A 27,360-nucleotide genomic window follows, 5' to 3' on the forward strand; every position below is an offset into this window, starting at 1 on the left:
AGCGCTTTTCTAGTCCCTAAGGACCCCAAAGCGCTTCACACTACATTCAGTCATTCACCCATTCACACACACATTCACACACTGGCGATGGCAAGCTACATTGTAGCCACAGCTGCCCTGGGGCGCACTGACAGAGGCGAGGCTGCCGGACACTGGCGCCACTGGGCCCTCTGACCTCTGAATCGATATCACATTATCCAAGCCAGAACCGATTTTAATCGATAAATCGATAATTAAAAACCCATGTGTAATGTTATAACGTTCTTTGCAGATATATAAGTGATCTAAAATTTAATACTTGCTTTTAAAAGTTTATTCTTTGGCCACCACGCTTCAGCCATCTGCTGGGGTTTTTTCTTTTTTGAAAAAAAAAAAAAATAATAATACATTTTACATTTTATTTAAATAGCGCCTTTCAAAGCACCCAAGGACACTGTACAACAGATAAAAACTGGAAATATACACAATGATAAAAATAGAAGATAAAAGTTAAAACATACAGAAATTTAAGAATAGGCAATTTTAAACAGATGAGTTTTGAGGGTGGACTTAAAAAGAGAGAATGAACTAATATTTCTGAGGTCCGGGGGTAGGGAATTCCAAAGTCGAGGGGCAGAGCAGCTAAAGGCCCTCCCTCCCATTGTGATCAGACGAGCAGAGGGAACAGAGAGAGAAAGAGAAGATGAAGATCTGAGGCAGCGGGATGGGAGCTTCATCTGTAATAAGTCAGAGAGGTACGGTGGAGAGAGAGAATGAATAGCCTTGAATGTATACAGAATTATTTTAAAATGGATGCGAAATTTGACCGGGAGCCAGTGAAGTTGCTTCAGGATTGGGGAGATGTGGTGGGTAGAAGAAGTCCTAGTAATAATACGGGCAGCAGAGTTCTGGACACGTTGGAGCTTGTTGATAGATTTTTGTGTAAGGCCAAATAATAATGAGTTGCAGTAGTCAATTCTAGAGATAACAAGATTATGGATGAGAATGGCAGTGGCGTGAGGTGTGAGGAAGGGGCGGAGGCGATTAATGTTACGGAGTTGGAAATATGCTGCACGTGTAATATTATTGATATGTGAGTTAAAGGATAATGTGCTATCGAGAATGACACCCAAGCTTTTCACAGAGGGAGAGATAGGGACCAGCGAGTTATTGATGGTGAGAGAGAAATTGTTAATTCTGGATAGCAGTCGTTTAGTGCCAACCAGAAGAAGTTCCGATTTATTGCTGTTGAATTTAAGAAAGTTGGAGGAGAACCAAGAATTAAGTTCAGCTAGACAGAGGATGAGGGAGGGTGGAGGAAGAGTAGAGTCAGGTTTGGTAGAGAGATAGAGCTGGGTGTCATCGGCGTAGCAGTGGAACTGAATATTATATTTACGAAAAATATGTCCGAGTGGAAGAAGGTAGATGATGAAAAGAAGGGGCCCGAGGACAGATCCCTGGGGCACCCCAGTGGATAAAGGAGAAAGCTGAGAAGTGAAGGATTTTAATTGAATGAACTGAGTGCGGTCAGATAGGTATGATTTAAACCAGGCTAGTGGAGTGTGAGAGAGACCAATAGAAGCTAATCTGCTAAGGAGAATGGGATGAGAGATGGTGTCAAAAGCTGCACTCAGATCAAGAAGGATAAGGATGGAGAGGAGACCAGAATCAGCTGCTATAAGAAGGTCGTTTGTTATTTTTATAAGAGCAGTTTCAGTGCTATGTAGAGGACGAAAGCCAGACTGGAACTGTTCGTAAAGGTTATTATCAGTTAGGTGAAGATGGACTTGTGAAGCAACTATTCTTTCAAGGATTTTTGAGAGAAATGGTAGATTGGAGATAGGACGAAAATTATTAAAGTTGTTGGGATCTAGACCAGTTTTTTTCAGAATTGGGGTAATAGCAGCAACTTTGAAGGAAGCAGGAACAGTTCCAGTGGTGAGTGAAGAGTGAATAATAGCAGATATGAGGGGAAGGAGAGGGAGTAAGCAGGCTTTGACGAGGACAGTAGGGATAGGATCGAGCTGGCAGGTAGAAGGCTTTGATTTATGGATGAGATCAGCAATATCAGCTAAGGATGGAAGTTGAAAAAAAAGAGAGGAAGTGAGAAGGGGGAGAAGTTAGGACAGAGAAGCTACATTGAGCATTAGGGTCCAGGTCTAAGTGTATTTTATGAATTTTATCAATAAAGAATAGCATTAGAGCATCACAGAAGTTAGATGAATAGAGATGAGCAGGGAGAGAATCAGGTGGCCTGTTAAAAGAGTTGAATAGTGAGAAAAGGGTCTTGGTAGAGTTCTCACTTGAGCAGACAATAGCAGAGTAATAAGCAGATTTGGTTTGACTAATACATTCCTGGTAAAACAGAACGTGGTTATTAAACATATCCTTATGAATAGTAAGGCCAGTTTTCTTATAGAGACGTTCAAGCTGTCGGCCTTTAGCTTTCAGTAGCCGGAGTTCAGGGGTGTACCAGGGTGCAGAGCGAGAAAAAAGTACAGTTCTGGTTTTTTGTGGAGCCAGGGAATTTAAAATACTACTAAGGCTATGATTATAAAAAAGTACCAGGTCCTCTTGAATAGCTAAGTTGTTAGAAGACAAGCAGCTAGAAAAAGCAGAGGAAAGGATATCAAGATTTATATTCTTGATATTCCGGAAAGAGATAATACGGGGATTGTTAATTACAGAGAGGGTCATGTGAACATTAAAGGAGAGAAGCAGATGGTCCGAAATTAGCAGTTCGTCAGCTCTACAGATGGAGGGGGTAAGTCCAGAACAGCAGACTAGGTCCAAAGTGTGGCCCTTAATGTGGGTAGGGAAGTTTATGTATTGTTTAAGGCTGAAGCTATCAAGGCAGGATAGAAGGTCCTTGGTAAGGGGATGGTCGCAGTTATCCACGTGAACGTTAAAGTCACCCAGCAATATTAAATTAGGGGAGACAGTAGCTAGATTGGTCAGCAGATCGGCAAAGTCACTGATAAAAACAGAATTAAATTTTGGGGGGCGGTAGATGACAGCTATTACAGTTGGGGTAGGTCCTGAAAGTTGACAGACAACAGATTCAAAGGAGCTGTACGTAGGGGCGGACAGCGGCGAGACTTTCCAGTTCTCGCGATAGATTATCGCGAGGCCACCACCACGGCCGGACTCGCGAGGTTGGCAGGTGTAAACAAACCCCGGGGGGGTGGAGTCGTTGAGTTGCGAAAAGTCATTGGGCTGTTGCCATGTCTCAGTCAAGCAGAAAAAGTCAAACTTACGGTCTGTTAGGAGATCCTGGATGAGATGTCCTTTGTTCGTAAGCGAACGGATATTAAGCAGGCCAAAGTTGACAGAAATACTGTCGGACTGGATGAGAGTGTTAGCCGACCTAGGCAGACTAGTCAGAACATTGTGGTCAATAGACCTGCAGGGGTTCCGTTGAGAGCGACCAGAGGTGGACCAGAAGGACTGAATTGGTTTGGAATTATCCTGATGGAAATACCGACGGGAGCCTCGATGTACGTACTTTCGACGAGGGAGGAAGGCAATGTCCGTGTGGAAATGAAGAGCAGCCAACGGCGGAGCAGCTAAAGAGAAGCGGAGCCGGAGGAGCTCATCAGCTGTATATTGATGAAGTCCAGTGCCGAGTCGGTAGATCGATGACATAAGGATCCAGACCCACACTGAGAGTACATAGATCCTGAAAGGCCACATCATGGACAGGAACAGCCGGGTAGGGACACCGGTGGGCCTTAGAAACAGGAGTAGGACAAAAGTCCAGAAGTCCAGAGTTCAGTAGCGTTAGCGATAGTGGTGAGTGGCGGCCGGTGAGTAGCGGCAGCCAGTCGTGCCAGCGTTCACTCAACCGGAAGTGCAAAAATAGCCACAGCCACCACTGCGCTATGAATTCTGGCCTATGTTGGGACATAATCAGCCTTCAAATGGGGCCTCGAGGGATGCAGACGAAGTATAGATAGATAATATAAGTGTAGATACTTACATGAAAACAAACATAATAACTTGATACTGTCACTGGGTTTAAACTAAAGGAGTGTTCACAAGAAATCATCAGTATCAAACTGTGACAATAAAAAAATGTTCATTAAAGCAATCAAGAATGAGTTTGATGTGAATCTTTGGTAATGCATGGGGGAAGCTCTGTGCCAATTTTATCAACAGCTACGGATTTTATTCTTTTCTGGATGCAATACCTTGGCCTCCAGTAACACTATATGGAATCTTAGAGTCATTTTGACCAGGATTTCTCCTTTAATGGAAATATTAAGCAAATATTTATGACTGCTTTCTTCCATTGCTGCAATATCTTGAAAATCAGAAATATCCTGTCCCAGAGTGATGCTGAAAAACTCATTCATGCATTTATTTCTTCTTGTCGGGAATATTGTAATTCATTATTATCAGGATGTTCTTTTTTGCGTTGGGACACAGGCAGGATGCGATGGCTGCTGTTTTATCCATGTGTGGATGCACATACCCAGCTCCCAAATTGTACCCAAATACTGTACGTCCCTCCATCCAACCACACACTTTAGGGACTGTGACCACCCACTGCACATGCTCCACCGTGGTATCACTATGAATGACAACATCATCCAGGTGGCAAACAGCATATGCAGTGTGAGGACGCAGCTATCGCTACAGCAGGTGCTGAAAAATGCCAGAGTCTTCAAACAAACCTAACAGAAGTGTGATGAATGGTACGAACCCTGCACTCACTTCTTAATTACCTGGAAGCACCTTAAAGACAACCGGCCCCTCTCAATTGTGACAAATCATCTGGAGAAAAGGTAAACATAGGAGACCAAACACTGAGGAACAAATCCTCGTTTCATCCTATGATAACAGCATTTTCACCATTTCAGCCAATTCCTTTTGCACAATTTGTCTCTTGTGCTTAGGCAACCTGTAGGGCCATGAACGCACTTTCCAGGCTGCGTTTCAAATTGGTGCTGCATGAGAGTCTTGCAGATGATCGGGGGATGACCACATCTGCAAACTACTGTTGCAATGCAGGAACATCTGCTTTATTGGAACGTGTGAGATGCTAATCACAATGCATCTTAAACACACTCATGTTAAAACGTCATGCCCACATCTTGTTTTTAAGAAAAATTAATCATCTTTTCCTTGAAGATCATTTCAGAGTTTTTAATGAGCTGCAGGAACCGTGCCGAGAGCAGCCAAGTCTCCTCCTCTGATAAACCTCCACATGTACCACTAAAAACATTTAAATTAGTTTGAATCGGAAATCATGGCTCAAACTACTTGCTGTGAGACCATTTCTTTATTTTTCACACCAAACTGTTTTATAAGACAAACTTTACACAGAGTTCAACAATTATAACTGATGCTTTAACAGTATCAGGATTTCATAATGCAAACTTCAAATCAAAAGGCAAACAGCTGCAGAACATGTGGATCAAAATGAATTCATTAAAAAAAACAACGTGGACTTCAAGGATACAGTAAATACACTAAAGTGAAAGGAGGATCCAAAAATAGATGTTTAATAGGATTTGAATTAACTAAAAGTAGTCACCTGTAATCTTTAAAATGGTTCTGATGTGTGCTGCTGTTTTTAACTTTTAACAGTTCTTTGCTGCCACTGTGAATATTGTGTTCTTTGCCTAATTAAATAAAGGTTACACGGCATCACTGCTCCATCTTCTGGAAAAAAAAAAAAAAAAAAAAAAAGGTATTACATGGAAATACAGCCCAAAACCAGTTCAGCTTGAGTTTCTTTTTTCTGGACATAAAGTCACAGCAGGTGTTGTTTCAAAGCTGGTGGACAGATTTAGTTCATTTTGGAAGTTTTAAGAGCAACTGCTGTGAAAATATTTGCTTGTTTTGGGAGAAAAGGATTTAAGAGAAGATTTTATCACAGCAAAAGTTTAAATATGAATGAAGGATTGAAATTAAACTGAGGTGAAACATGCAATGAATACATAAAAAAATAAGTTAATTTTGGAAAAGCTAAAAAAGTTCAAATAAAAGAAATGATTTACATATCCATATTTGATTTTTGATAGAATACCAGTTTGGTTAAAAAAGAAAGAAAGAAAAGACATTCCTATAACTTTAATAGTACAACTACTAAACACTACTGTGTCCTAAGGGAACAAATGTTAAAATGTAACAGGGATAACATTTTAGAGAATTAAAATCCCTCAAAGGAAAAAACATAAACTTGATATACATATCTATACATGCAGCTTCCTAAATGTAACATTCAGGATTATTCACTGCAGGTCCAGAAATCAGAGCTACCTCATCAGATCCAAGTGTGACATCAGCTGACACTCTTTACAGGAGATTCCATCTGAACTCTGTGGAGCCTGATCTCAAGGTTTTTAAGTCTGAGCCTGAAACCAGAAGAGGATCTTTCTCTCTCTTCAGATTCATTGTGATCCAGTGATTTCAGTCCTGCATGATCAGGCTGATGTTTGCACAGAGCAGATAATGAAGTGAATGTTTTTGCACATTGGTAACAGTGAAACAGTTTATTTACAGTGTGAGATCGTTTGTGTTCGGAGTATGAACTGAGATTCCTGAAACTCTTGTCACACTGGTCACAGCTGAAGTTCACTTCCATGTGTGTACGTTCATGTTTGTTACAGTGACCTGATTGTGAGAAGCTTTTGTCACAGTGTCTGCACTTGTATGGTGTCTCTATTGTGTGGATTTGCTTATTCTTGTTCTTTAAGCTCACGTGGAGTGGTGACGGATGACCCACACTGGTCACAGATGTGCTTTTTGAACACACTGTGGAATAGTTCATGTATTTTTAATGCACTTGGTGTGTGGAAGCCTCTCCCACATTCTTTGCAGTAGTTCATTTTGTCTCCAGTGTGGATACGTTGATGTGGTTTTAGGTCCCGTTGATGATTGGAAGTTTTTCCACAAAGGTCACAGAGAAACGTTTTCCCACCACCACAGTGACGACAGGGTTGAGAACTGGATCCATCTGTGTTGCTCTGCTTCTAAACAATGTCAGCGTAAGTGATCTCTGCCAATGTCCAATTACATTTTACTGTTTACATTATAACACTCAGCTTACCGAGCGAAAATGATTCTTCATTTTCCAAAACAGTTCTATCAGAATACCTCCATAGGTTTACTGATCAGACTTGTTTCAAACAATCAGGTTAAAATGACAAGATAAAAAATCAATACTTCCTCACAGTAACTGCACTTGTAGAGTTACTTTCTGGTGTGGATCTGTTGGTGTTTTTTCAGGTAATGTGGAGATTTAAAAGTCTTCTCACACAGGTCACATTAATAAGGTCTCTCCTCAGTGTGGGTAAACATGTGTATTTGTAGTTGTGCATCTGTTGTAAACAGTTTCCCACACTGATCACAGTAGGAAAGATCATTTCCAGTGTGAATGCGTAGGTGACTATTTCGGTACCTTTTTTCACTGAAAGTTTTTCCACAAAAGTCGCAGCTGTACGCCTTAATTCCAGAGTGGGTAACTAGATGCTTCTGTAAGTTTCGACTTTGACCAAAAGCTTTACCACACAAGTCACAGCTGTAAGATTTAACCCCACTGTGGATGATTCTGTGGTTTTTTAAGTCTCCAGCCTGGGTAAAAGACTTTCCACAAAACTCACAGCTGTACGCTTTAACTCCACTGTGGATGAGTTGGTGTATTTTTAAGCCTCGAGCCCGCGCAAAAGACTTTCCACACGACTCACAGCTGTAAGGTTTAAATCCACTGTGGATGATTCTGTGGAGTTTTAAGTTTCCAGCCTGCAGAAAAGATTTTCCACACAAGTCACAGCTGTAAGGTTTAACTCCACTGTGGATGCGTTGGTGTGTTTTTAAGTTTTCAGCCCGGGCAAAAGACTTTCCACACAAGTCACAGCTGTAAGGTTTAAATCCACTGTGGATGATTCTGTGGAGTTTTAAGTTTCCAGCCTGCACAAAAGATTTTCCACACAAGTCACAGCTGTAAGGTTTAACTCCACTGTGGATGACTTGGTGTTTTTTTAAGCCTTCAGCCCGGGTAAAAGACTTTCCACACAACTCACAGCTGTAAGATTTAACTCCACTGTGGACGACATGGTGTTTTTTTAAGTTTCCAGCCTGCACAAAAGATTTTCCACACAAGTCACAGCCGTAAGGTTTAACTCCACTGTGGATGACTTGGTGTCTTTTTAAGCTTCCAGCCTGGGTAAAAGACTTTCCACACTCATCACAGCTGTAGGTTTTCTCTCTCTTTCTTCTTTGACGTTTGTCGGCCTCCTGAGAGCACTGACTTCTTGCTCCATGTTGGTCCTGCAGTGACAGAGATACAAACAGAGGCAGTGAGTGAAATGCAGTCCTGGAACAAACTGAAACTCCCTCCATTGGTGGAATCAAACATGTCAACAAACACCTTGTTGGTGTGTTACCACCACCTTCTGGTGATGGTGTCACATTACAATAATGTGACACAATGAGAGGTATAATTAAAATGACATTAGGAAATATTGATCAGCAGAGAAAATCTTTTATTTCATAAAAAATTCAAAGTTCAACTGATGATATTGTTGTTTCAATGTGTGTAGATAAAATATGATCTTTGTATTTTCTTGTGACTTCTGTGGTTTCTGATTTTGAATGTAGATTCTGTATATATGGAGGAGCCCAGGATGGAAGCTCTTAACAGAAAACTCTAATACTTTTCTCACCTTTTGTGTTGAAGACATTGTTTCCACTGTAGTGGCTGAGCTGAGTCCAAATGGCTGAAATTGTTCCTCTGCTGCACCACCAGACTCGTCTCCTGTTACTCAGCAAAAAAGAAGTACACTCAACAAAAATATAAACGCAACACCTATGTTACTGCTCCCATTCCCCATGGGATGGACGTAGAGACCTAAAATTCATTCCAGATACACAATATAACCATCCCTCCCAAACAGTGGTCACAAATCAGTCCAAATGTGTGGTAGTGGGCACATCTGCTATATTGAGATAATCCATCCCACCTCACAGGTGTGCCACATCAGGATGCTGATCTGACATCATGAGTAGTGCACAGGTGTACCTCAGACTGCCCACAACAAAAGGCCACCCTGGAATGTGCAGTTTTTTGCGCTATCAGATTGTCAATTGTGGCCTGTGGAATGTTGGTCCACTCCACTTCAATGGCTGTGTGAGGTTGTTGGATATTCGTGGGAACTGGTACACGCTGTCGTATACGCCGGTCAAGCACATCCCGAACATGCTCAATGGGTGACATGTCCGGTGAGTATGCTGTCCATGCAAGAACTGGGACATTCTCAGCTGCCATCTGCCCTGAACAATGTGAACCATGATTCATCCGTGAAGCGCACACCTCTCCAACGTGCCAGACGCCATCGAATGTGAGCATTTGCCCACACAAGTCTGTTACGGCGACGAGCTGGAGTCAGGTCAAGACCCCGATGAGGACGACGGGCATGCAGTTGAGCGTCCCTGAGACGGTTTCTGACAGTTTGTGCAGAAATTGTTTGGTTGTGGAAACCAATTGTCCCAGCAGCTGTCTGGGTAGCTGGTCTCAGACGATCTTGGAGGTGAACCTGCTGGATGTGGAGGTCTGCGGTTGTGAGGCCGGTTGGATGTGCTGCCATATTCTCTGAAACGCCTGTGGAGACGGCTTATGGTTGAGAAATGAACATTCAATGCACGGGCGACAGATCTGGTTGACATTCCTGCTGTCAGCATGCCAATTGCACGCGTCCTCATTGCTTGTGGCATCTGTGGCATTTTGCTGTGAGACAAAACTGCACATTCCAGGGTGGCCTTTTGTTGTGGGCAGTCTGAGGTACACCTGTGCACTACTCATGATGTCAGATCAGCATCCTGATGTGGCACACCTGTGAGGTGGGATGGATTATCTCAATATAGCAGATGTGCCCACTACCACACATTTGGACTGATTTGTGACCACTGTTTGGGAGGGATGGTTATATTGTGTATCTGGAATGAATTTTAGGTCTCTACGTCCATCCCATGGGGAATGGGAGCAAAAACAAAAGTGTTGCGTTTATATTTTTGTTGAGTGTATACACACACACACACACACACACACACGTATATATACACACACATACACATATATTAGGGGTGCAACGATACAGAAAATTCATAGTTCGGTTATGATACTTTGGTGTCACGGTTCGATATTTTTTCGATACAAAAAAATGTTCATGCATTTTTAATTTGTCATTTATTAAAATTATAAATATATATTTTAACTCAAAAGTACAGTTTTTAAATTTAATGTTGCTGAAACAATAAAGTAATAAAAAATAAATCTGATCGAGAAATCACTCATCTTTGGAAAAGAGAGTTTATTACAGAGAAATGGCTCTTTCCAAAATAAAAGCTATACTATACGCTTCTTCAGGGCTATATTCTCATCAGCATATTAAACATGTCAGGTCCCCATAAGGAGAATCATGTGCTAATGGCTGTCTAAATGACTCGGGTAAAGTTTGTAGCATGCGTGCTTGTTGTTTTTGTCTGCTTCCACTTGTCTTTGCACTAGGATGATGTCGGCGTAAATGTGCAGTCATATTCGTTGTGTTCCCACTAGTGCTGTCAGCGTTAATCTGAAATGACGTTAACGCCACAACACGGCAAATCTCCGTTAACGAGCTACCGCGGATCGCCCCGTGCGTGGGGCTGGACGGCGTCAACACGTTAACGAGCAAACTGCGCTAACGCAGTAGTTTCCACCCATGTAATTGAGCATTGCGTGGCACATCCGACATACTGTTTTACTTTTGTCCATGACGCGCATACCTTCAGAGTCATATGTCACATGAAGACCAAAATAGTTCCAAAGGCCAGATCTGAATGAGGGTGGGGGAGGTTCAATTTGCCATGTTGCAACCAATGACTGTATAAAAGATGGACGACGCGACACCGCCTCCTCCCATTATGCAAAAATGAAGCCAAAATATCCCGTTTGTGGAGGCTGCCATCTTGCAAATTTGGAGCCAGAGTCTGCGCGGGAATGACTTGAGGTGGAGCGACTGTGTAACACTCCCGCTGGACATGACCGCAAACACGCCCCCTACACTTTTTACGTAGCACCTGTGGCTCAAGTTTTTTGCTGGTTTACCACGACTGACGACTCGTTTAATTAAGGTAAATACAACCATGTCACTGTTATAAGAAAAGACACACAGCTTATCATCTTATAGTTCTAAAATCGCTCTGTTGTTAATTCGTTTGCTAGATTAGCCGCTAGCATATGCACTGTGTTGGAGGCTTGTTGCTAGCTAGTTAGCGATGCTACACACCTGTTACTCTAATAGTCTGTGTTATTGAAGGATTCAGCACTCCTTATGTTTTTTTATCCATTTTTAGACAGCGATGAGATCAGCTGCACACTCCACAGAGGCCCAGAGTTACTGTTAATATCAAAAATATAATGCTGTCCTTTGAGATTTTAACATTTAAGACTGAGTGTAATCGATCTAAAACTGTTTAAATCTCTAGTCTACAGCCTGGTAACATGGAAACTTTAAAAACAGCAGCAGAAGGTTTCAGTAGTGTAGTCTAATGTGTTTTTTTCATTTAATAATAATCCGTATTATGTATAACAGCTACATTCACCCTGGAGAGAAATTAGTGAGGGAGACCATCAGGACCGAGCTGGGTTTCTGGGTCCAGAGGTTTGGAGAAACTTCTTCCCTTTCTTTCATCACAGCTGTCCTGTGCCAGAAGTTCTGTTGACCCACTGAAAGAGGCAACATTTAAGAAACACCAGGAACACTGAAGCTCATCGCATTGATCAAGCAGGACTCATGATCTTCACCAGCAGCTCCCTCACAGGGAAATCTTCAGCACTCCTCTAGGCCCGCCCCAGAAGATGGATAAACCCAGCGTTTCATGAACACTGTGATGAGACCTCTGGTTTGTGTAATGTTATAAATACTCAGATACTCCCCAGAGGCTGTAGAAAGTTATATATTTAAAAATATATGATCCTCTCTGGTTACTCTGGTATGAATAACTCTGCATCACTTTATGGTAAATAAGACACTATGTGCAAAAAACTGCAAAAAACTGTTTGTAGTTCAACATACAAGTAACGACCTTTGACCTTCATAAGGTTTTATTTAATTGTGTTTGGGAAACTCAAGCGTGCTCTTCATGCAGCTGAGTACATCAAGTGTTTAAAACTATGACCTCAGAGCGCATCGAAAGCCTTTTGGCCTCCTTCTCAGCAAGCTTCCACTACTCTCACCCTGGAGTTGCGCTCCCCCAGGCTTGTACCTGTGGCTTCATGTCCTGGGGTGGGGGTTGGTTGTTCTCCTGCCCTGCACCCCATCCTTTTGTTCATATTCCAAGACTATTTTTCTTTATGTATTCTTTCCCCCCAGCAACCGCCATATTATGATGTTGCAAGCAATCACAAACTCTACAGTCTGTCTAACTCCAATGTCTACCAAGCAATCTATTATTCTCAACAGAGCTAAACTCAACATAAACTGAACCCACATTAAATTTAGCTCGATGCTTACCTTTAGACGAGCCCACAAACCGAGAGAAACTCCGTGATGAAGCTGGAACTCTTTCCAAACACAGGAAACAGATCAGGGAGCAGAGACCCACGTGGTTCACGCTGATCTCAGCTAGGATCCAGGAGACAAGGGTGTGCAGATCGATGCAGATATCGATCCAAACGTTGGTAGTGGTATATGTTCCAGTAAGTTTACTACTTTACTCCCGTTTCATGAAAAAGCAGCTCTCTCTGCTCGACTCCTCTCCTGCACACACACTTTGCTCCGCCCCCTTTATCTGACTCCGCTGTGATTTGTTGCTGTGCGGTCACGTGACTCAGCTGCACAATGCAACCCCGTGGAGTGTTATTTCAAAAGTAGCGCCAATCTCCTTTTCCTAAACTCTTTTCCTTGGCCTCGATGAAAACGTCATCGTGGGGAGGACAACTGCTGAGAAGTCAGGGAAAGAGAGGAGCGGTGCTGAGAATTGGAACAGCCATACACTCGCCTCTCTGTAACAACGTGACACCGGATGTCCGCCTGTTGAAACTACATTGTGCAGAAGATGGACTACAAAAACATACATCTTACTTTGTCACAATGTGTTCTAACCCTGTTGTTTTATGGAGGTTATATAAACAGGAACAGCCTGTTAAAAATATTGCTTCATTATTGAGTTTGAATTTTAAAGAAGAACAAACAGTTAGGGTCAGATTTACTAACATCTGCAGCAGTTCAAACATGTCTTTTGATGTTAAAGAGCTGCGATTTACTGAAGAGACTGTCCTAAAACTCCAGTCAGTCCTCAAGCTGTGTTTTGAGGTGAGCCCCACTTATTTTTCCTCCATAATACAGTTTATATGAAGCTGAAATGAATTACGCTTCTTATTTTTTAATGGTGCACACAGCTAACTCTCTGCTGAATATGTAAAAAATAAAAGTGTTACTGTGTTACATGCCTGACTGTTGCTCATGGTCTGATGGGAAATCATGTTTTCTGTTCTTTAGCACATCGAAGAGTCAGCTGTTCACAGCTGCTCTCCAGCTGATTTTTACTGAACTGAAGTGGCTTCTTCATAGAGAGATTAAAGCACACTGTTAGTAGATCATCCTGTAATTGTGACATTGTGGTGGACCAGTGGAGGGCTCCACTCACACCCAGTTCTCAGGAAGTATTGTTGCTGTGTTTTGGAGGGAAAGTGTTCAGTTCTGTGGTGATGAGTAATAAACGAGCAGTGTTTATCGAGAGCTCTCGTGTTGTCTGTGTTTACCTCCACATTGGTGACCCCTGACTCGAACATGCTGCAGTCCGATGGTGGCGCCGACTCCGCTCTGGATGCATCAGCAGCCGCCAGCCCTCTGCCTCCGGCCGCAGCTACGTTTGCTGTGGCGCTCGAGCTGCCGGACTTTTGGCTTCACGATCCCCCGTCGTGGTTCGTGCACGTGGAGGCCCAGTTCGCCCTTCGTGGCATCTCGGCTGACGACACGAAATATCACCATGTGGTGGCTTCTCTCGACCCGCTAGCCACCCGTCGTTGACTCTCCTCCGGGACCCACCCACCCGAGAGAAGTACGCCGCCCTTAAGGAGCTGCTTCTTCGGCGCTATGCCCTCACCGACGCAGAGGGAGCCGAGAAGCTCCTCTCCCTCTCAGGCCTGGGTGGTGGTACGGCTCTCGAAGTGATGGAGCACATGCTATCCTTTCTCAGACCGGACGACGGGGGATTCCTCTTCGCCCACATTTTCCTCTGACAGCTGCCGGCGGCCGTGAGAGCCGGCCTCGCCAACTCTCCGCTTCTGGGCACGAAGGATTATCGCTCCCTGGCTGAGGACGCGGATCGTATTCTCCTGGCTACCCGCACTTCCCACGATCACGACCCAATTCCAGCCTCGCCGGCGGCGCCTTCCACTTCCCCGCTGACCTGCCACGACGTACCCGATCCTTCGCTGACGGCAAAGATCGCGGCACAGCGACACCACGGACGGGACCTCTGTTTCTACCATCAGCGTTTTGGCGCCGAAGCGCGCCGCTGTCTGCCGCCGTGCGCTTTTCCGACCCTGGGATATGGACCCCGCCAGCGCGCTGTAGCGGCCGCGATCGCTGGCGACAAAGAAAAACTGCTCTTCATAGAAGACTCGCGGTCTGGGAGACGTTTCCTGGTCGACTCCGGTGTTCTGACAAACCATCCTACTTTGGCAAAACGACCTACCAGTAGGAGAATTTTACGCTGCCATATGACAAACTGCCGTACTTTGGCAAAATGCAAGACATTACTGGGGTTTTTTCTTAAATGGTTTCAATTCTTAGTTCTAACATAGAAAGAATTTGACAAACACTCACCGGCACTTGAGCAGGCGCTTCTGATGGAAATACTGCCTCTCTTCCATACATCAGAAAAAAAGGTTTGTATTTTGTTGTGGTGTGTACTTTTGACCGAAGTGAAAACAGGGTGGCCTCTAGATACGGATCCCAGTTATTCTGCTGGTCATTCACCAGTTTTCGGAGGGCACTAAATGCAGGCATAGAAATATGTAAACACAGTAAGTAAGACAGAAAGTTTAATTAGAAGTAAAGAAATTAATAAATTATTAAGTAACAATTAAGTTTGAATAACATAAGTAATGTTATTAAAAACTGATAGATAAAAATTAGGCATACCTTTTTATGTTGTCATTGGTCTTTTCATCTAGACCATTGGTCTGTGGATGGTATGCTGCTGTGACACTTCTTTCAATTTGCAATAACTTGCAAAGATCAGAGTTGAGCAGATAAGGACAAGGTTATACTGCTTATACAAGCACACAAGAAAAAATCTTTGACCCCAGTGAAGTAAAGTTAAAAAATGTAACTGAAAATTATTTAACACTTACTTCATTCACAAACTCTCTGCCTTGGTCTGACAAAATCCTTTTGGAGCAGCCATATCTATATATAATGGAGCACAAGTGCTGGGCTACCTCAGATGCAGATTTCGTTTTTAATGGGAAAGCTTCAACCCATTTTGAAAAGTAGTCAGTTGCAGTAAGTATATACTGGAAACCGCTTGAAGTTTTAGGAAGAGGTCCAGTAAGATCTATACCAATAAGTTCCCACACTTCAGACACCTATCAAGGACAAATTAATAATTTGAATAACAATTTGTATAATGTACACATTAACATTGATGGTTAAAATTAGTTGGCAAACCCTCCTGCCTTTATGAATATGAGCTACAAGCATAGTTTGATGGGTAAATGGGGCATAATATTTACCTGAATACACTGCAACGGTTGCACAGCAGTCAGTGGTTTCCCAACTTTTTGACACTGGTCACATTCCTGAATCTTTAAGGTAAAAATATTTATGGAGTTCACGTAAATGTTCAACATTCTCATTTGTAAAAAACAAAAACACTTAATGACATATTCTCTAACGAACAAACTATTTAGCAACAATAGTTTGTGTGCGCGTCTTCAAATCTCTGCCAGGCCTACAGGTTATTACTGTAATATCACTAATTAACCATATTTATTTATATTTTGCAAGTGTTCAGTTTCTCTTTTAACTGATATAAAAAAATTTGCTTATTTTAAACACTATTTAACAACAGTACAAACAGTTAATACATACCCATGTTTTAATGTCAACTGTCATACCAAACCAGTAAAATCTGGAACACACTGCATTTAGCGTTTTGTGTGTGCCAGTGTGTCCTCCAATTGGAGATGAATGAAACTCATGAAATATCTTCCTGGCACCATCCATGGTTTTTACTACTCTTCTGGTTCCAACAAAGAGTTCTCCATCTGCAGTAAAACAATATATATTTAGAAATTAATTTAACCACATATATGAGTTGTTAGTATTAACAATAAATTACTGACCCTTTTGTTTGAATTTTGAGGCATATCTTCTGAGGTTTTGCCTCTGAGCCTTGTCGTATCCTGAAGGGTAGGAGCCCGCAGAAATGAATGCGTAAATCTCTTCCCACTTCTTCTCCATATCTATGAATGTCAGTAAACATTTTCTTATGAGCTTCAATATGTGCAGTTGACAATGCAAATAATTTAACTTATTAAATAACGAGATTACCGAAACAGCCTTAAAACACCGAAGCTGCGGACTCAAAAGTGTTGTGCAAATACCACGTGTCCAGTAACTTGACAGCAGACTTCACCGAATCTGCAAATTCGACAGTTTTGTGCAGAAAGCAGATAGCGACTTCACTTTAATATTGACAAACAATCACAAAGGCTTAAAAAATCAAGTATCAACGTCAATAAAAAGTACTAATACTTACTACTTACCTATTCTCCTGCAAATATGACAACGGAGTAGCGTGAAATCACAGCCGGATGCGCTTAGCTTCCCTTTTTGTGTTGTGCGCATGCGCGCACATGCTCAGGAACAACGGGTAGGACGGTTTACGGGGTAGGAGAAATTCCCAGAACACCGGATACCTTTCTAAAGTGACGTTGCTGTCCCTGGCTCTTTCTCTCCCTCTCCCTCTTGCTCTTTACCTGTGCTACTGAGTATAACTACCGCCCCTCCTCCCTCTTCCCAGCGTAAAGCACAAGACTCGCATGCTGAGTGAAGCGGAAAAAAGTGCGAGAGAGAGGGTGAGACAAAAAAACAAAACACGACTTGCGATAAGGAGCCAGCTTGCGTCGTTCACGTCAAAGACCCGGCTCTAAGAGCCATTTCGTTCGCGCTGATCAGGGCTGATTGCAGGAGAAAAAAAACTGACCGTTGAGTCGATCGAGAGAGGGTGTAAAGGTGAATGAATCGGCCGGGTTATTGCACGCTGTCAACTGATATGTAATCTGTAATTTGTCAATATCTGACAAGAACGCCAACCACCTCTCAATTTTAAATCCATGTAGACATTGAGGGTTCTCGGGAGGGGCCGTGCTAACACCTGCTGCTCTCTAGCAGCAGCACCATGCTCTCCCTTGTTTTAAATGCACTTTAGAACAACACGCAGCAACACTACACATGAGCGGGAGGAGGGAGGTATGGGGTCTTCACACACCCCCATTCTCTACTAGCCATCGGGGCGGAGGGGCTGGGAAAAGATGTTGGCTGTCCGATTGGCCTCCCTGTTGCTGCGGAGCCTGGGACGGTCTGCATGCCTCTACCCCGGAGGGAAGGGTAACATCTCTTGGGTCTGGGTGCCGTTTCCCCCTCTGGGGGTGAGGGTACCTGGACCCGGGGTATAGAGTATGTTTAGGGAGTGTGATTGTGTGTACATGTCCATTTATGTCAATCCTTACGTTGGGTGAGTGCTGAGGGTGGGAATGCATGTTTGTGTCTGTGTGTGCCCGTTTGTCTGTGTCTATATGTCAGGTCGGGTCTTAGACTCCACCTCTTTGGGAACTCCCAGGCCCTCCAAAGTGTGGAGGCCTATCTCCCCTCACCACACTCCCTGCCGGTGACTGATGCCCTCAGGGGTCGGTGCATTGGTGGTTCACTCCCGGTGGCTACTTGGCGGGGCCTGGCGCTTTTTTGCTCGGTCAGGCTTTTTCTGGGGCGCGGGGGGCCCTCGGGCCTCCGGCCTCTGGGCCTGCGGCTCAGTCCACTCTGGCACAGCTGGCTGCCGGCAGAGCCGGCGGGCACGCCGGTGCAGGCCCCTCTAGCTTCTGCTCGGTGGCTACTGGGTGACGCCTCATCTGAGGATCCTCAGCCTTTCCCATGAGGGTGGCACAGATGCCCCTCCGGTGGTCCTCCTTGGGTTCTCGCACTCTGGGGCCTCTGGATGTCTGGGGCCTGGATCTCCTCCATGCCTGCTTCATGCCCTGGGGGACGGGGCTATGGCTCTCTACATCCTCTTGCAGACCATTACATGGGGAAACCATTTGAATACAAGTGCGCTGATCCACACAGGTGTGCACACAGGTGTACACATGGGATGTTCACTGCTCGTAGACTTAAATTACACCTTTCTTGGCTGCTACTTCAAAGCACATTGTGCGCTGTCTGTCCTGCGTGCTGCACAACGACATTCAATATTTGGTATTTACTGCTGTTTACACTTAGCTAGATTAATGCGATGGTGTTGTGTTTAGTATGTTGCTTTGTTTTTTTTTTGCTTGTTTTCTATTCTTCTTCTCTCAACAGGTGATCCAGGAGATTTTTTTTTCTTTCTCACTGTCCCTCTCCCCTTCTGTTTTTCTTTTCCTTCCTCTTTCTCTCTCCCTTTCCTATCCCTCACTCATGTCTGTCCCGTCTCTAACAATTGAAAGTAAAATAAAATAAATAATAAAAACAAAGGTCGATCTAATGGACCAATACGGCAATGCCATGATGATCCATTTGGCAAAATAAATCCATTGTTGGTATTCAGACAACAATTCTGACGGCTAAAGAACCAAATGGGACAGGCAAAAAAAAAAAAAAAAGAAAGCCAACCACAGGGACAACAGCAGCCAGGGGAGCAGGGAACATGCAGCTGATTGACCCGGAACTTATACGGGGTTCATTCTCGCCACAATAAAGGGATTCGCGGAAGTGGGGTCAGGTGGTACCGTGTTTACATTTGACTTTAAGCTTTTCTGTATAGTTTCTGGGATGCTTTGAACTCAAACTGCACTGCTGGAAATAGTTTATTTTGATGCACATGCTTTTTTTTTTTTTTGCATTATAATATTTATTTTTGTTTTTCATGCAGTGTATATACAAATTTATTTATCTTAAAAATAAAACTATTTTCTTGTGTTGGGAAACTATTTTGTGCATCTTTTTTGTATCTACAGTTTTGAGGGATAAACCTCTTAAATTTCTCTAACCAGAAAGATATGTAAAAAAAAAAAGATTTTTAAATTTTTTAATTTTTGTAGTTTAATGCACTGTTTTGCAAGTTATGTAGTTAATATGGACTTATTGCATACATATTATTACAATTTTGGCTATAACAGTTGTATTGATGTAAAGCAACTTGAAATGCTCCCAAAAATGGCACTACAGCATGTAAAAATATAAATATAAGCTCTGGCGGACTTGGTTCTATAGTAGGTCTTAAAGGGTTACCACATAATGAGTTAGAAAGGTGACTCAAGAAGAAACATCTATTGCAGCAAAACTATGGGAGGATTCAGGGTCACCTCATCCAGCCCTAACTTTTTTAAGCATAGGCAGTTTTAAGCCTAATCTTAAAAGTAGAGATAGTGTCTGTCTCCCGAATCCAAACTAGAAGCTGATTCAACAGAAGAGGGGTCTGAGAACTAGGGATGGGTACCGGTGTCCAGTGCCATGATGGCACCGGTTCTGACATAAACGGTAGTAACCAGACCGAAAAGCAGCGCACATTTCGGTGCTTTTTTTTCCTGAGATGTGATACACTTTGAATTCTAGCCAATCATTTTACGTTTCCGAGGATAGTAGGCGGGGCCAGGTACGTACGTTCTTTTAGCTACAGATTAAAAATGCCCAAGGCGAAGCGCTCGAAAGTCTGGCTGTACTTCACAGCAAAAGATGCAAACTCAGCAGCCTGCAACAAGTGCTTTAAGCTGATACTGTGATACTGTCAAAGGAGGTAACACCTCAAATCCGATGAAACACCTGGCGACGCATAGTGGGTTTTTTTAAAGCCGAGAAATGCGTCGTATTTGATAGCTTGCTGCGAGACCTCACACCGAGCACATCTACTGCGGGTGGGTTGCCAGTTATCGGACCCGGAGTTAGCAACATCCCCCAAAAACACGAAGAGTAGAGTCCTGGCCCGTAGCCCTGCCAGTGTAGCAGAAATGATGAGGATGATGATGCAGCAGCAGCCGTTCTTAATGTTGTTCGTGTGTAATTTACTTTGAGTAGGCTAACCACGTTATTACATTAATGCATGTAAGGTGAACTAGCAAACACCTTAGTAGTTACATGCGGCTGTCTTCTTGTTTGATGGCAGATACTCCCTTCACCCTGGCCAAAAAGGCTAAAATGACCAAAGAAAAAGTGGAAAACAGTTAAACATGAGAGGTTTTTGGACAGAGTTTGTGTTTTTTCCATTGTTTAAGCACTGCTTCCAGCCAAGAGTGATACCATATATGCCCTATAGCTGCAGAAAAGGCTAACATTGTTATCTTTTTACAAAAAAACAGCTGAACATGAGAGGTTTTTGGACCAATTTTGTGTTCTCCATTCTTTAAGCAGCGGTTTGAGCACCGTTTAAGCACCGGCACCGTTTCAAAAGTACCGGTTTGGCACCGGTATCGGATAAAATCTAAACGATACCCATCCCTACTGAGAACTGAAGGCTCTCCATCCCATTCTACTTTTAAATACTCTAGGGACAGCAAGTAAGCCTGCAGTGCGAGAGTGAAGTGCTCTAATTGGGTGATATGGTACTACAAGGTCATTAAGATAAGATGGGGCCTGATTATTTAAGACCTTGTATGTGAGGAGGAGGATTTTGAATCCAATTCCAATTGTCTTCCAATGTGAAGAGGACTCTCCATTTATATTAACAAATTGGAGTCTATTAGATGATGACCTGTAACTAGAGATGGGCAGTAATCCCATTACATTTTTCAAGTAAGGAGTAAAGTAAGGGATTACTATTGCAAAAAAGGTAATTAGATTCCTGTTACTTTCCTGTAAGCATGCTGCTTTACTGCATTACTTAACGGTTTCTGCTGTGTTTTACTTGCATCTACTTGAAAGTGTGAGTGTAAACACAAAAAACTATTTTATTTTATTTTATGTGCTGGAATGTGCAGAAAATAGGTTAAAATTTTAAATAAATTTCTTCCAGTCAGAGAATGTTGCATATAATTTAATTTTTGCTTGATGCATAAAGTTCAAAGATTAAAACTAATAAAACAAGTTTTAAAAAATATAATACTTTTTTCTTTCGATTACATTTTATATTATGGATTATACAGAAAAAGTAGAATTGGGCTGAAAGATGTATTGCTTTATTACCTATTCAGGTTGAAAATTATGTTTTAAAAAGTTACTAAGTAACTAAGTAACAAATTACTTTTGAAAATATGTAATCAGTAAAGTAACAGTATTACTTTTTGGGGAAGTAATCAGTAATTAGTTACTGATTACCTTTTTCAAGTAACTTGACAAACACTGCCTGTAATACCTACAGCGTGCTCTAATCGCTCTAATAGGATATTATGGTCAACAGTATCGAATGCTGCACTAAGGTCTAGCAGGACAAGCACAGAGATGAGTCCACTGTCAGAGGCCATAAGAAGATCATTTGTAACAAGCACAGAGAAATAAGGCACTCCTCTGCAGACTCTTTCAAGAATTTTTGAGATGAAAGGAAGGGTGGAGATTGGCCTCAATTGGCTTAAACAAGCACAAATAACCATGACATGACACATGGAGTCCACCACCAAAGACTATGACTATATCCAATAAACACCATCAAATGCACCCACCCTACTGCAGAAGCACACTGCTGATCTACAGCTATTAAAGAGGCCCAAACTTACGATCAAATCATTGCTTAATTTGGGCTTCCCCAGCAACAACCTGCAATCCATAGAATAGAATCCAGAGAATCATTCTGATAAAGTAAGACTTCACAGGCAATTTCTGTGAGAAATATGGAAGTGTGGTGAGCAGAAACACAGATGTGTACAGCAATACATGAACAAGTGTGGGATGCTCAGATAGCAGCTGCTATTTATCATCTGACCACATAGTGGAACTGACCACCAAACAAGTAATTAGCTATGCAATACTGAACAAAGGATTTATTCTCTGACAAATCTGTGGGTTCCATGTTTGTGTTTTGTGAATTCAATGGTTCATTAAGATGCAGATAAAGCCTTAGCAATATTTGAATCTGAAGCTGATGTTATTCCCAGTACAGTAAGGCTTTAGACTGTTTGTGATGCAGAGAGGTGGAGATTGGAGGTCTTGATTGAACTCCAAAGCTTGTAATCATTTATCCTGTTGTTTGATCTGTGTGTGTTTGTGTTCAGACTTTAAATTGAACAAGAAGACGTCTACCCTTCACTGAAGTAGTCCACCAGTCCAATGACTGACGTCCAGCTGCTGGTCTCTGATTGGTCACCCAGCACGTCACACCAGAGGACATCCACACATTGAAACTATTTTTATATACTTCATGTTTTCTTCTAACCAAATTAATTAACCAAATCAACGTATTCAAAAAGACAGATCTTTTTTTTTCTGTGGAAATTTAATTGAAATTTAATCGGCCATTTACATATGTTACTATATTTTACAACTTTGCATTATCAAAAAAAAAACAAAAAACATTTGTGGTGTGGTTCTGTGGGTTTCACTGAGATGTCGGATGGAAACTTGTTTGCCTGTGGCTAACTGATGCACATCTCTCTTCTCTGCAGGAAACAAAAACAGTGCAGGAAACAGCAAACGCATCATTTAATACTGTAAACTGCACAGCAGAGCTTCAGTACAGGATCTGTCTGTTTGAGATGGAAACACAGCAGTTTAGTTTAAGTGAGAAAAATTTCTAGTAGTTTCAAAATTACATTTTCCCTTTTTTCTCATTTTTAAATGATTAGAGATTTTAAATCAGGGGTTTTTCTTCTTTGACAGCTGACTGTAGTTTTTATATCTTTCTGCCAACCAGTGTTAGTGTTATTCCTTCTGGGAAACATTTATAAACTTGAAAACTCGTGATTTGGCCAAACACATCATCGAGATCCTGCCCTGATGTCTTTTCTGAGAACCGATTGGTCAATAGGTGATGACCAATTGTCAGGGTTTCTGGGTCTTTGACCCAGTATTCTTAGTTCATGTTCACTGTTTATATTCTGTCTGCTTCACCTCCTGTTTTATTGTGTTAGCCTTGGTCCATGTGCATTATGTTCTGTCCTCTTCCCGTTTATCATTAGGTCATTATGTTCAGCTGTGTACTCACCAGGTTCTAATCTCTCATCACTCAGCCTGTGTATTTATGTCCCTCAGTTCAACCAGTCCAATGTCGTGTCATTGATGTTATTGTGATGTTGTTCTCGCCGCTGTTAGGTTGTCCTCTGTTCAGTTCCGTCAGGTCAGCCGGTCAGATGTCAGTCAGTCTTTCATTCATCCATTCAGTCAGTCGTCCAGCCGGCCAGCCGTTTCCTACTTCTGTTCTGTTTGTTCACTCCGTTGACAATAAAACACCAATCTTCACCTACCTGTGAGTCCAGCGTTTGGGTCCTCCTTCTTTCGTCCACGACCTCATCCTGACACCAATCAGCCAATTCATATTTTTTTTCTACAGGGCTGATCTAACAAACAGGAAATATTGTAGATGTTATGATTAGTAAAAATGTTCATTAATTCATCTTCTTAACTAAAGGATCTCTTGTTTAGTTGAAATAATGCCATCTGTCAAGTTTTATGTGGACAACAATTCTCCTTAACTAATAGCATTGACTGAATCACAGGTTTACCTGGATACCTGTATTTGTAATTCTATGCTTCTGTTCGGTGTTCCACTTATTGTATGGGTAGGCAGGTTGTGTGCGTATGTATGTGTGTGGACGTCAAGCACCTGAAGGCCTGATGGGTTTGGTCCTGCTAGAGGATTTGCCACGCCTGAAGCTCCACACACACCTGCTGCTGATCAGGCTCGTCGGGGGAGCTATTTAAGAGACCGATGGAGCTCCCACCGATGTGGAATCATTGCATGAGACTCCACATTAGTCTTCAGCTTAGTAAAGTTAGTGTGTGTGTGTGTGTGTGTGTGTGTGTGTGTGTGTGTGTGTGTGTGTGTGTGTGTGTGTGTGTGTGTGTGTATGCCCGCAGTTGTAAAGTGTCCTGATGTCTGCTTCTGTTGTTTCCCCAGGAGAAGTGTGGAGTGCCAGACAGCAGCCAGCATGAGGAGTGCTGAGACACGGACTTTTCAGGGAAAGACAAAACACGGGAGCCAGGGGAGAGCACGGGGATTTATTGTTGTTTTTTCCATACACTGTAAATAAACGCACTGTTTACACACAGAGCTCAGCGCCTGGGTCCTCCTTCCCTACATCCCCACGGTTTGCCCCGGCGTCTACAAGGAAATGATGTTCGCGCCGCCGGCGCTCCTCACCGCAGCCGGATTCCCGTGCATCTCAAGAGCCGGCTGTGGTGAGTAATAAAGAGAATATTTTGTTTTCCTCACCATCTTTGTCTGTGTCTGCAGTGGATGATGATGTAGCTGACGCTGCTTTTAGCCAGCCGTTAGCGCAGGCAGCATTACCTCAGTCAGAGGTCTCCACTCCACTCGCGGCTTCACCATCTTCCGTGGCTGTACCACCGCTCTCTCATCTGCCTGCAGCCACCTTTCTGCCATCCTCTTCACCACCTGCTACGTAGTGGTTCGCAGTAATGAGGGTTCTAAACTTGGGGCGTCACAGCGCCCCTTTTATAACATCGTACAAACTCAACAGTTCTTTGTCCAACCTGGGCTGTTGCTGAACAGAGAAGACTTTCACAAATACAAATACGAGGGTTTCTACAGACAAAAATATGGTTGTGCTATGGGCTCCCCCGTGTCACCTATTGTAGCCAACTTTTACATGGAGGAAGTGGAAAGAAAGGCTCTTGGTTCCTTTAAAGGGAGAGTACCCAGCCACTGGTACAGATATGTAGACGACACCTGAGTCAAAATCAAGACGCAAGAAGTGGAATCCTTCACTGCGCACATTAACGCTGTGGATAAAAACATCAAGTTCACCAGGGAAGACACAAAGGATAACTGTTTGCCTTTCCTGGACTGCGCCGTGCACATTGAAGAGAATGGCAACCTCAACATTGAAGTTTACCAGAAGCCCACACACACGGACCAGTACCTCATCTTTGACTCCCATCACCCTCTGGAACACAAACTTGGAGTAATTAGGACCCTACACCACTGGGCAGAACATGTTCCCTCTAAGCCTGAAGGAAAAAAGAAGGAACACACACATGTAAAGGAAGCACTCAAAACGTGTGATTATCCTAATTGGACATTTATAAAGTCAGCAAAGAGGCACAGAAAAGAAGATCAGACACCAGCGAGGGAGGATAAGAAGGACAGACGCAACAACATTGTCATCCCCTATGTAGCCGGTGTATCAGAGAAACTCAGGAGAGTTTTCTCCAAGCACGACATCCCGGTGCATTTCAGACCCAGCAACACACTCAGACAAAAACTGGTTCACCCGAAAGACAAAACGCCAAAACACAAGCTTAACAACGTGGTGTATGCTGTACAGTGCAGCGAGGAATGCCCAGACCTCTACATTGGAGAGACCAAACAGCCACTTCACAAGCGCATGGCACAACACAGAAGAGCCACCTCCACAGGACAAGACTCAGCAGTCCATCTGCATCTTAAGGATAAAGGACACTCTTTCGAGGATGCCAATGTTCACATTTTGGACAGAGAGGACAGATGGTTTGAAAGAGGAGTGAAAGAAGCCATCTATGTCCACTGTGAGCGACCATCTTTGAACAGAGGCGGGGGTTTACGACACCAACTCTCTGCCATCTATAATCCAGTTTTGAGATCCCTCCTCAGACGCTTTAACACCCACTCACATCCTGGGCCATCTGACCTCAGGAAATCACATGATAAGGTGGGGCCAGGTTTCACAATGAGCTCACCCGAAACCCTGGCTGATTGGGACCCACACCCACTGTCACACCTTGGCTCATGTGATTAGAGGATCATCAGGGGTCCTTTTGTCCCTCTGTGGGGGGTCACTCAAACTAGGTTTAAATCTGGGACTCTCCACCATTTGACCTTAGAACTGAAGAAGCTTCTCGGATGAGAGGTGAAACGTCTTCAAGCAACTCAAAGAAGTCCAGACGCTTTTCTTTCCAAGCTCCTTAGACTACGATGACCTGGATGACTGAGAACCTTCACAGACGACTTCCACAATCTTTTCCCAGGTCAGCACCTGGCCCTCCTATGTTTTATCCTTCTGAGCATTTCCCATAACATCAGCTATGTGTAACAGAAAACATGGCTGATGAACAGTGTTGGTCAAGTGACTTGAAAAAAAGTAATCAGTAACTAATTACTGATTACTTCCCCAAAAAAGTAATCCTGTTACTTTACTGATTACTTATTTTCAAAAGTAATTAGTTACTTATTTACTTTTTAAAACACGATTTACAACCTGAATAGGTAATAAAGCGATAGATCTTTCGGCCCAATTCTACTGTTTCTGCATAATGTTCCATAATAATAATAATAATCTGCAACATGGCAAAAAACTGTGGTCAAGCTTAGGGCTGTTCGATATAACGATATATATCGGATGACGATATAAAAACGTCTATCGTTTCATTTTACACTATCGTTTGTTTCGTGGTGTCGCAAAATAACCTGCTTACGGCAATATGTTTTCATCGTTTTGATGGTCACTGTAGTGGCTATATTCATTTCTTAAAGTTCTCTCTTTCTCTTATATTTAACATAACCACACTACAGACATACAAGCATTTGTTTTTATGCGTTGTCGTTAGCAACAACGAATGTAAAACCACGGCGTGTCCGCTTGTTCCACATAAACCTTTCACAATAAAGCTCAAGATCCTGTTGAGAAAGATGCAGCGTATTTACGGATGAGAAGCAAAAAAGAGCCGCCAGGTTCTAAAAAATAAACTTTAGACTCAAATGTTAGAACAGGCTTTTCCCTGCAGCACGCCGTGTAATAAATACTACAAAGAAAACAGCGGCAGTTACAACCCATGTCTAAAAATGTATAGTTGTATACAAATATATACATTTAAAAAAAAAAAAAAAAAAAAATTATATATATATATATATATATATATATATATATATATATATATATATATATATATATATATATATATATATATATATATATCGATCGTTATCGGACGATATATGTCTTAATTTTGGTCATATCGCACAGCCCAAGTCAAGCTATTTATTACTGCATGCAACAGTTACACAGCAGATTTGCATTGACTGATCAGAAATATTTATTATGGTGAT

The 27,360-nt window shown here is 42.6% G+C and overlaps 2 protein-coding genes and 2 long non-coding RNA genes across 7 annotated transcripts in view; 2 read left to right on the top strand and 2 right to left on the bottom strand.

Moving 5' to 3' along the window:
- LOC145425734 (coxsackievirus and adenovirus receptor-like) overlaps positions 1–27,360 on the top strand; it is a 312,252-nt gene that overhangs the window by 275,632 nt on the left and 9,260 nt on the right. The gene's annotated exons all lie outside the window — the stretch shown is intronic.
- LOC113011016 (uncharacterized) lies at positions 5,249–12,826 on the bottom strand. Of its 3 annotated transcripts, XM_080294138.1 has the most exons (4): positions 12,480–12,739; positions 10,750–10,799; positions 8,652–8,743; positions 5,249–8,256 (listed from the first exon to the last, which is right to left on the bottom strand). In XM_080294138.1, the coding sequence occupies exons 3-4, from the start codon at positions 8,667–8,669 to the stop codon at positions 7,255–7,257; spliced, it is 1,020 nt and encodes a 339-aa protein (XP_080150264.1). In that variant the 5' UTR covers positions 8,670–8,743; positions 10,750–10,799; positions 12,480–12,739; the 3' UTR covers positions 5,249–7,254. The 3 variants fall into 3 exon arrangements, with proteins under 3 accessions (XP_080150264.1, XP_080150263.1, XP_080150266.1); XM_080294137.1 differs by lacking the exon at positions 10,750–10,799 and having other exon boundaries at positions 12,480–12,826; XM_080294140.1 differs by lacking the exons at positions 10,750–10,799; positions 12,480–12,739 and adding an exon at positions 11,569–11,700.
- Positions 12,972–13,706, top strand: LOC145422603 (uncharacterized). The gene is made up of 2 exons (XR_013903916.1): positions 12,972–13,280; positions 13,467–13,706. It is a non-coding gene; the product is annotated as an uncharacterized LOC145422603 (long non-coding RNA).
- On the bottom strand, positions 14,715–16,875 carry LOC145422599 (uncharacterized). 2 transcript variants are annotated; one of them, XR_013903913.1, is made up of 8 exons: positions 16,745–16,873; positions 16,530–16,619; positions 16,322–16,441; positions 16,068–16,243; positions 15,710–15,781; positions 15,329–15,562; positions 15,117–15,243; positions 14,715–14,967 (listed from the first exon to the last, which is right to left on the bottom strand). It is a non-coding gene; the product is annotated as an uncharacterized LOC145422599 (long non-coding RNA). The 2 variants fall into 2 exon arrangements; XR_013903914.1 differs by having other exon boundaries at positions 15,117–15,562; positions 16,583–16,619; positions 16,745–16,875.

The sequence above is a fragment of the Astatotilapia calliptera genome, chromosome 3 (genome assembly GCF_964374335.1).
Source record: "Astatotilapia calliptera chromosome 3, fAstCal68.1, whole genome shotgun sequence".
Lineage (NCBI taxonomy): Eukaryota > Metazoa > Chordata > Actinopteri > Cichliformes > Cichlidae > Astatotilapia > Astatotilapia calliptera.